The sequence below is a fragment of the Danio rerio genome, chromosome 15 (assembly GCF_052040795.2).
Source record: "Danio rerio strain M-AB ecotype USA chromosome 15, GRCz13ab, whole genome shotgun sequence".
Classification (NCBI taxonomy): Eukaryota; Metazoa; Chordata; class Actinopteri; order Cypriniformes; family Danionidae; genus Danio; species Danio rerio.
The window spans coordinates 47,299,923-47,310,000 of record NC_141035.1 but is presented as its reverse complement, the minus strand read 5'-3'; the positions used below and the strand labels follow the sequence as shown (position 1 = coordinate 47,310,000).

Below are 10,078 nucleotides of genomic sequence, written 5' to 3'. Positions count from 1 at the left end.
TGGCGCAAGGCTGACACAGCACCATGCATTTTGGAATTCTGGGCGTGGGTTTCTGTCAGAGTGCACGCGGTTGCACTTCAAGTCAGCGGCTGGTGTGTGCCCTAATTTAAACCTGTGTTTAGAGTTCTAAAATGCATGGTGCGACAATTCGGGACACTTCATGTTTCTGCCACACCACCGAGAGTGTCTGGTTTGCCATGTCGTGGCTTTGAGCGGCGCATCCGGTGCCTCAGTCAAAGTTAATTCAGAGTGCGTGGTTATTAGTCTCGGTGTAAGCTCGGAATTTGAAACTAGCACACAGCTGGCTGTAAAACTTTACAAAGACACAAATGATTGTGTACTCTCTGCTTGGTCTGTGTCCGAGTCGTACATGTACGGCTGAATGCTGATCCTCTCACTCCTGCTGCTTCTCTCAGTCTGCCTGTCTGTTGCAAACACAGAGCAGGTGAGCTCTTGGCTCCGCCCCCTTGTTACATTAGGCGGGAAGCCGAAACAAATTTTCATGTAAAGTAACACACCCCTAAAACAGCGAGCTGTGTACACACCCCCAACATGACACTTTTAACACATTATAATAAAAGCATCTGAACTGTGTGTTGAACTGAACCTAACCTGACACACTCAGAACAACCTTAATACTAATATTAAATCATAAATAAGGGGTAAACTATGTGCCCTTTAAACATTTCATATCTATATGAAGTTCAGAAGAAAGTAGTTCATTTTACAAACAGTTTTTTTAGACTCTCCATGTTTGATTTTCTTGTTTGTATACACGATTATGCCATCAATTGGTTGTATAAACACAATATGACACTTGTAGCAGTGCGATATGGCTGTATATTGGCACTGGTGGGAGGTGTGCATTGGCTCAAGGTGCTATAGGTCAGGGATTCTCAACCGGTGGGCCTTTTCTTACTTAGATTTTGTGTCTTGTTATTAGTCCAAATATCTAAAAGTTCTTAAATCAAGAAGCATCTTCTAGACAAGCAAAACATATTGTCTTGTTTTAAGAAATAATAGGCCGAAATGAAGTGAGTTTTTCCTTAAATCAACCTAAATAGTCTGCCAATGGGGTAAGCAAAATAATCTTATCACAAATCGAAAAACAAGATTATTTTGCTTACCCCATTGGCAGATTATTTAGCTTGATTTAAGGAAAAACTCACTTCATTTCGGCCTATTATTTCTTAAAACAAGACAATATGTTTTGCTTGTCTTGTAGATATTTGGACTAGAAACAAAAAAAATCTAAGTAAGAAAAGCATTTTTTGCAGTGTGCAAATGTAAATTTAGCAAAAATCTGCCACATAATCATTTTAGTCACTATATTTATATATATATATATATATATATATATATATATATATATATATATATATATATATATATATATATATATATATATATATAAATACAAGCTTTTATTTTGTATGTTATTAATCATTATTATTCTTTTAATTGACGATTAATCTTTTGACAGCATATATAAAAACATATATAAAAATTGTTATAGAAAGGTACATTTAAATTAAAAATACCAGGAATAACAAAATAATGCAACATATTTGTAGTTGGTTAACTTTACCCATAAATTATCAACATTAAAATCGAATTAAATCGGTTTATAGGCCTATATACTGTATAATCACAACAACAGAGCAACTCAAAATCTAACATGCAATGTAGATAAGAAAACGTTCAAGAATGTGAAAAAAAAATTGTCAATTTTTTTTAAGTGTCATCATAAAAATTATAAAAAAAATAATCTACTGATAAAAATTGTAATTGAAATGTATGTAAATGAAAAAAAATGTGATTAATGAAATTAGTCCGCAATCAGCTACTGTCTGAGCTGGTGTATTTGCATACAGCGATCTGATTGGCTGATGCTTCCGTTGGCGCTTGAAAAGTTGAGAAAGTCCCAACTTCTGCTGCGAGCAACGCTTCTGAAGCAGCGCAGATGGATTCACAATGCACTTCGGCAACGCCTGACGTCACCCATTCAAAGTGAATGGGAAGCATTGACGCTGACTCCCCGTGTGAATGAGGCGTAAGGTGTGGGACACACACAAGTAATAGTGGTAGCGGCAAAACAGGTGGACAGAAGCAGGTGCAACTCAAATAAACTCAAGTTGGCTACTGAATGAGTTCATCATGATAATGTCACTATAATAATTTGATCAAATCTTAAATAAAATAATTTAATAGAATAAAATGTACAATCAATTTCTAAAAACTTAAGTTAATTCATATAAAAACGATATCAATTAGACATACAGAATAGTTTTGAAATCATCAGATCTGTGCTGTGGGCTGTTTGAGATCAGCCAATAGTTCTGTATTGTCAGTAATTGTTGGCTTTTGTAATGTAATCAGGGCAGTATGTGTCGTTGCCTGAAGCGATGGAGCGAGATCCCATCCGTACGTCTGCGGCTCAAAACCACACACACGAATGAGCTGCACACGTGTCCCCGATGGGCGCTCGGCTTCATCACTTCATCTGATACTGTGTGCCAAGATGTACTGTAACCTAATAACATAAAATAACATGGCCTATGATGTTATTTATGTTATTCTCTCTGAGAAGAACGCCGGTAAACCTGGCGGTGTTGAAACTGAGTGAAGCAGGAGTGCTAGACAAACTCAAAAATAAATGGTGGTACGATAAGGGCGAGTGCGGACCCAAGGACTCGGGAAGTAAGGTCAGTTTCCGGCAAAAGCTGAACAGCGCAGATTTCTGAAAAGCACAAATACTGCTGACAGTAGTCTTAACACGTCACTGTCGTCTCCAGACTGAAGCTCGGAACAATCAAAATAGAACTGTTAGAATGCGACACAATTCCGAACTATGATGTCATGGTTAGACGTTCATGACATCAAAACAGTGCTCTTTTTCTAGAATGCAGATTTGTTGCAATAAATGAGCACGTTTATTACAGATAGCTAATTAGAGTGAACACTGCACTATTAGAAGGACTAGACTGGGATAATGTTCAATTATTCACTCTTTAGCTTCAAGGGTCGATGGTAGAAACCCATTTTAAATTTTACATTTCATTCCGGCTCTGAGAGAGCAGATTGTAGGCAATATAATAATAAGTATAAAAATATGTCGATTTTTCTTGATGTTTTTGTTTTAAAAATAATATTTATTTCCAATATAATATATGACACAAGTGTACTTAAATGCAGTTTACAAATAAAAACGTCAAAATGAATTACAAAAAAAAGAATACAAAATTTAATTAATTAAATTTTAATCATTGAAATAAAACAGCAAAGTCGTCATTGCAAAGTAGATTGATATTGTGTAATAATTATGCAAATGATTAATACAAAATAAAATTGTTACATTTAGAAATAATTTTTTTTAAAATAAAATGTTTAAAAAACAGTGCAATTGTTAATTTGTGGGTTGAAATGATCTAATAGCTATACAAATAATTAATTACACGTTAAATAAATTACGATTAAACAATTACTACATATGAAAAATATATTATATTAATAAAATATATAAAAATATATATTAGAACAAATTAGCTTTATTTTTTTGCAATTGTTCATTTGTGGATTAATAGGATTTAATAACTATATTACAAATAAAACATTTAATGTGCTAGTTTTAAAAAAATAAACAAAACGGGATTACAAAAAAATGACTTTTTTAAATTTGCGGATTAACAGGATCTAATAAATATACAATTTTTACATTTGTTCATATTTAATAATTTGTTCATATTTGAAATCTAAAAGCCTTTGGTTTTTCTTCTGCGTATAATAGAACTTTATGACATTAAATCAACGACACCAGTATCAAAAGTCATGAAATACTTTAACGCAATACAACTTTTATTATATTATCATTGTTAAAAGTGCATTTAACTATTGATTAAATATTGACTACTGATCAAATATTGACTATTGATCAAATAGTCTTCTGATTAAATATTGTCTGTTGATTGAATATTGACTATTGATCAAACACGGTTGATTGGGAAATATTATAGACAATTGATTGAATATTAACTATTAATTGAATATCGACTTAACAAAATATTGAATATTGATTAAATATAGACCATTAAATAAATATTGATCATTGATATCATTTAGACATTTGAAAATTTATTGATTAAATATTGACTATTGATTAGATATCGACTACTGATTGAACATAGACTATTGATCAAAAAGACTACTGATCAAATATTGACTATTGATTAAATATCAACTATTGATTGAATAGAATTGAATATTACTTCTGATTAAATATTATCTATTGATTGAAAACTGACCATTGATTGAAAATATTATATACACTTGATTGACTATTGATTGAATATTGATTATTAACTAATTATTGACTTGATAAAGAATTGAATATTGACTAAAAATAGACAACTGATTGAATAATGATTAATGATAACATTTTGACAATTGAAAATGTATTGACTATTGATAAAATATTGACTATTGATTAAATATCGACAATTGATTAAAAATTGACTATTGATGAAATAGACTACTGAATAAATATCATCTATTAATTTAAACTTGACCGTTGATTGAAAATATTATAGAAAATTGATTGAATATTGATTATTAATTGAACATCGACTTGGCAAAATGTAAACTATTGATTAAATATCGACTATCAAACAGACTACTGATTATTGATCAAATATTGACTATTGATCAAATAGACTACTGATTAAATATTGACTACTGATTATTAATCAAATATTAACTATTAATTAAATATTGACTATTGATTAAATATCAACTATTGATTGAATATTGACTATTGATCAAATAGACTACTGATTAAATATTATCTATTGATTTAAAAAACTGACCGTTGATTGAAAATATTATAGACAATTGATTGACTATTGATTGAATATTGATTATTATCTAAATACTGACTTGACAAAATATTGATCAAATATAAACCTCAGATTAACTACTGATTATTGATTACATTTTGAGAATTGAAAATGTATTGACTATTGATTAAATATTGAACATGGATTAAATATTGACGAGTAATTTAATATTGATCAAATAGATCTATTTATTAAAAATTGACTGTTGATTAAAAAAATTATAGACAATTGATTCAATATTGATTATTAATTGAACATCGTCTTGACAAAGTATTGAATATTGATTAGATATAGACCACTGATTAAATATTGATTATTGATAACATTTTGACAATTGAAAATTTATTGATCATTGATTGAATATTGACTATTGATTGAATAGTGACCATTGATTGTAAATACTATAGGCAACTGATTAAATGTTAACTATTGATTAAGTATTGATTATTGATAACATTTTAAATAATTATTAAATATTGATCATATAGGTTAAAGACTATTTATGAAATATTAACGATTTATTGTTAACAAAAAATTGACTACTGATTAAATATAGACTATAAATTTAATATTGATTACATATTGATTGAACCGTTTAACATGTGTAAATGTGTTGAAATCGTGATCTTGCCACTTCCTGCATTCCCCTAACTCCATCTTTCTCCCTTTTCTCCCTCGCATCCCTCGCTCTCCAGGACAAGAGTTCGCAGGCTCTGAGCCTCAGCAACGTGGCGGGGGTTTTCTACATCCTGGTGGGCGGCCTGGGTCTGGCCATGCTGGTGGCCCTGGTCGAGTTTTGCTATAAGTCCCGCGCCGAGGCCAAGAAACTGAAGGTGGAATCGGCTGAACTGAATTTTAGCCCCGCTCCCAGCCCGACGCACAGTGTGCAGAACTTAGCCACTTATAGAGAGGGATACAACGTGTACGGCTCTGACGCAGTAAAGATATAGGGGTAGGACAGTATACGTCTGCTTGCGGTCGCAGGGGTGTTCGGCCTGACCCTCGTCAGACGTCCCGCTAATGTTGTGACCGCTTTCCCATCTTTACGTTGACTTACGTTTTGTTTTGTTATTGTTTCCTTCAAAGAGATCCCTTCATTTCTGTCGCCTGTCGTTTCCTTTCGCATCTGTTCATTTATTTTCGTTCTGTTCTTTTTCTGGAGTTGCCTTGACTAGACGATGGCATCGGTTTGGTCTTCTGGCTGCAGTTGCTGGTGTTTGCACTGTTGGCTTTCTTGTTTTCAGACACCTGCATTAAAGCAAAAAAAAGGCACAAGATGGAGAACATATAAAACACACACATATACATGGACAAAGCTGCCATATTGCATTAGGATCTCAAAAATTCCGTGAGCGACCTTCAAAACACTTTATATAGGAATGCTGCTTATATACTGTTTCATTAGAGATGCTTTAGAGATGCTCTCTGCTATAGACCAGCGCTTCTCAACTTGCTGTTTTATTAGGATATAAACAAAGCTTTTAAATCATGTGACTAAGCATATACAGTTGAAGTCAGAATTATTAGTCCTCCTTTTTTATTTTTCAAGTATTTCCCAAGTGATGTTTAACAGAGCAAAGAATTGTTCACAGTATTTCCTATAGTATTTTTTCTTCTGATGAAAGTCTTGTTTTATTTCAGCTAGAATAAAAGCAGTTTTTTTTAAAAACCATTTTAAGGTCAATATTATTAGCAATATTTGTTTTGGATTGTCTACAGAACAAACCACTGTTATATAATAACTTGGCTAATTAATCTTATTAACCTAGTTAAGCCTTATGGGCCCTATCATATACCCGGTGCAATGTGGAGCAAGGCGCGACGCAATTGTTGTTTGCTAGTTTCAGCTTGCCGCAAGAGTCGTGTTGATGTTTTGCGCCACGCTGTTATAATAGCAAATGCATTTGCACTCATTTGTGCGCCCATAGGCGGTCTGATCTAAAAAAGGAGGCGTGTTAAGGCACATTGCTATTTTGAGAAACTATAATAGATTTTTCAATAGACCAAAACAAAGCCGGTCTATTGTCCAGCGCAGAGCGCGTTACTAGTGCGCCTCGCTTACACACTGCTTAATACACACAAGATGTAGAGCAATACGCAAATATCTTTACAAATAAAATATAATTAAAATATTAAGTATATATAAATAGAATATAAATACAAAGATTTAAATATCACAAAACACATTATTTTCTAGCCTACATAAATATAAAAACCATACTTTCATGTCTTCTTCATCTCAGGGGGCTTTTTCAGTTCATTCATAACGATTAGCTTATGTATAATGTAATTAATATTGGCAGTATTATTTATTATATCCATATTTATATTTGTTTTATTAAAAACAAGCTTAGATTTGTCCACCTGCAGGTTTTAGACTATATGGGGCACAGCATGTGTTTTAGGATATAACTCAGGTTTTTGAGCAAACTTCGTTATTAATGTTCATTTATTCGTTTGCTGGAAATTAGAACTAAATTTAGAAATAGGTTTGAAACAAATCTTTGCGCTTAACAAACAAAATTAATTATTTTTAGGCTAATTGATGTCTGTGCGTACAAGGTTTCCCTATCCAAGAGCAAAAGTGGAAGTAGATTATGAGATACATTATCTTTCATTCTCGCGTTGTAGATGCTCTGTTTAACTGTTTTCTCTCTAGTGAAATGCTACATTTTTCCACTTTCACTTACTTTACGTTATGTAAATAGCAAATGCGCTATGGCACGACAAAGCTGGCTCTTAAAGGGAATGAGAGATGAGACTCTGATTGGTTTATTCTCAAAACACCCCTATAACTCATTAAGAAAATAAACTCAACCCTGTTAGATCATGCGCCACAGCGCAAAGCGGAATTTTCTGTCCTTAAATTAGCAAAAGTAGATGCTGACACGCCCTTAATGCATTTGCGCCCTGCGTTTTGCATCGTCAAAATAGAGCCCTAAATGTCACTTTAAGCTGAATAATAGTGTCTTGAAAAATATCTAGTAAAATATTACGTGCTATCATCAAGGCAAAGATAATTTCAATTTCAAGAAATCAGTGATTATTAAAATTATAATGTTTAGAAAATTCTTCTTTCTGTTAAATAGAAATTAGGGGGAAAAAATATAGGGGGGCTTATAATTCTGACAACTATCAGTCAGCTTTTCAAAATCTGATTAAATTAGCTTAAAAATGTAAATAATTATGGTTTAACCCTTGTATTACATTAAATTCTGAGTGTGTTTTTATGGACAAGTTCAATATGACCCTAGGAGGATTTAAACTAATTTCACCACACAAAAAAACAGAACAAAACAGTAAAGCTTTCAAACAATAAGCTCATGTTGTAATGTTTGAGAAGTATGAAAGGGATTAGTTCACCCAAACAGTGTTGCCAACTATTTTCACTGAAAAAGAGCTAAGCTCTGCCAGAAAAGTTGCTAATTGTCGCTAGATTACTTCATACATCGTCTTCACGTACAACCGTTTCTGTTTGTTCAACAGCCTATGGTTAATAAAGGGGCATTTATATTAGCACTACGCTTTATGCATCTCAATTTAACTAAATTTATAGCTGTTTGAATACAGTATATCAGTATAGATGTGTAATGAATTTGCAGTAATCTCTCAAACGTAATAAACTCAGACAAGTTCCGAAACGGTCACTAAAATATCTCTAATTGTGAACAAGAAAAGAATAAACAGTCAAATTAAATTGTTCCATTTAAAACAAATGTGGGTTTGACTGTACAAGGGAAATGCCTCACACCAGGGGTCACCAACACCCGGTAGCCCGCCAGGTTCACATGAGTTGCCCGTGGGCCTGTTCTAAAAATAGCTCTAATATTTTTATAAATATTCTTTTTAAATCACACTTGCATTGGTGTAAATTTGAAAATTACTTTGTTATATATTAAAAAAAAAAAAAACTTTAAAAACAATTTCAGACAAATGAAGTGTTGCATATTGATATTTATCTAACTTGTTAAATCATTGTTGACAACTACTGTGAGAAATCATTAACATGATCAATAGCCCCTTTCACACAGTGATACCGGTAAATATCCGGAAAATTTCCGGAACGACTTTACCGGTATATTGAAAAAAGCGCTGTTCACACAGGCGAGGACGTTACGGAAATTTTTCGAAAAGAGCATTCACACATCCATTCCAAAATACCGGTAAATTCTGACATCACTCACCACAAATGAGCTTTAAACGGCTGCGCTTGTATTTGTAAACATTTGACTAAATTACAAACTCTTTTGATGATCAATATTGTAAACAACTTTCACTGGATCATATTCGCATGTCGAGATGTTCATAATATGTGCGTGTGCTGACGCTCACAGGCTGTTTCATGGGCACACACAAAGCTTGAAGGTAAACAAACAACGGCTTATCATAAGCATCTTATCGATGATTATTTACACAGTTGGCATTAAGAAGAACATATAAACGTGATCTGACTAACTTCTAGCAGCTTAATGTGTCTGGAAAAATATTCAAAGGCTTTTATTCTCACAAACCGCGCGGACGTAAATGCGTCTGACTGTTGTGATTGGCTAAAGCAGAAGTCTTACGTCAGCACGTTCTAGACGTGCACGAGCTTATTCCGGAAATCTTCCTTCTGCGTTCACACAGCGCAGCATTCCGGCAAATTGCCGGTAATGTTACAACTTCTCTTTCCGGAAAATAGCCAGAACGAATTTACCGGTATTTTCAAAAAGGACCTGTTCACACATACAACCTTTCCGGAAAATTGCCGGCAATTTTCCGGAAAGGTCTGTATGTGTGAAAGGGGCTAATGTCTTCACATAGATGAATATTATTAATTATTAATAATAACATATAATTAAAATTAAATTAAGAAAAATGTGTTATTTAATAACTGGTAGCCCTTCACACTAATCGGTACCCAAGAAGAAGCTCTGTTATTTGAACTTTTTAACTTTAACTACAGTCTGACGATCATTACACTAATCATTTACGCAGATGGCTGATCTGCTCTTAGGGCCTACTCACACTATGCCATCCATACCGTGCCCAGGCTCGTTTCCCGGATCGTTTGAGAAGTGTGAGTGCGCTTAATCGGGCTCAAGCACGGTTCACTTGGCCGGCCCTGGCCCGGTTGGAAGAGGTGTGCCTGAGCGCGGTTCACTTGGGCTTTGGCGCGGTACGCTTGTGTGTGAGTGCAAAACGCG

At 33.5% G+C, this 10,078-nt stretch overlaps 1 protein-coding gene across 9 annotated transcripts in view; it reads left to right on the top strand.

The window, feature by feature from the left end:
- gria4a (glutamate receptor, ionotropic, AMPA 4a) overlaps positions 1-10,078 on the top strand; it is an 877,747-nt gene that overhangs the window by 204,375 nt on the left and 663,294 nt on the right. For 2 of the 9 annotated variants that reach the window (XM_087282680.1, XM_087282678.1), the window contains 2 exons: positions 2,591-2,705; positions 5,588-5,844. The exons of 2 other annotated variants lie outside the window; for them this stretch is intronic. In XM_087282680.1, coding sequence (XP_087138806.1) covers positions 2,591-2,705; positions 5,588-5,842 — 370 coding nt within the window. In that variant the 3' untranslated portion in view covers positions 5,843-5,844. 9 annotated transcript variants of the gene reach the window in all.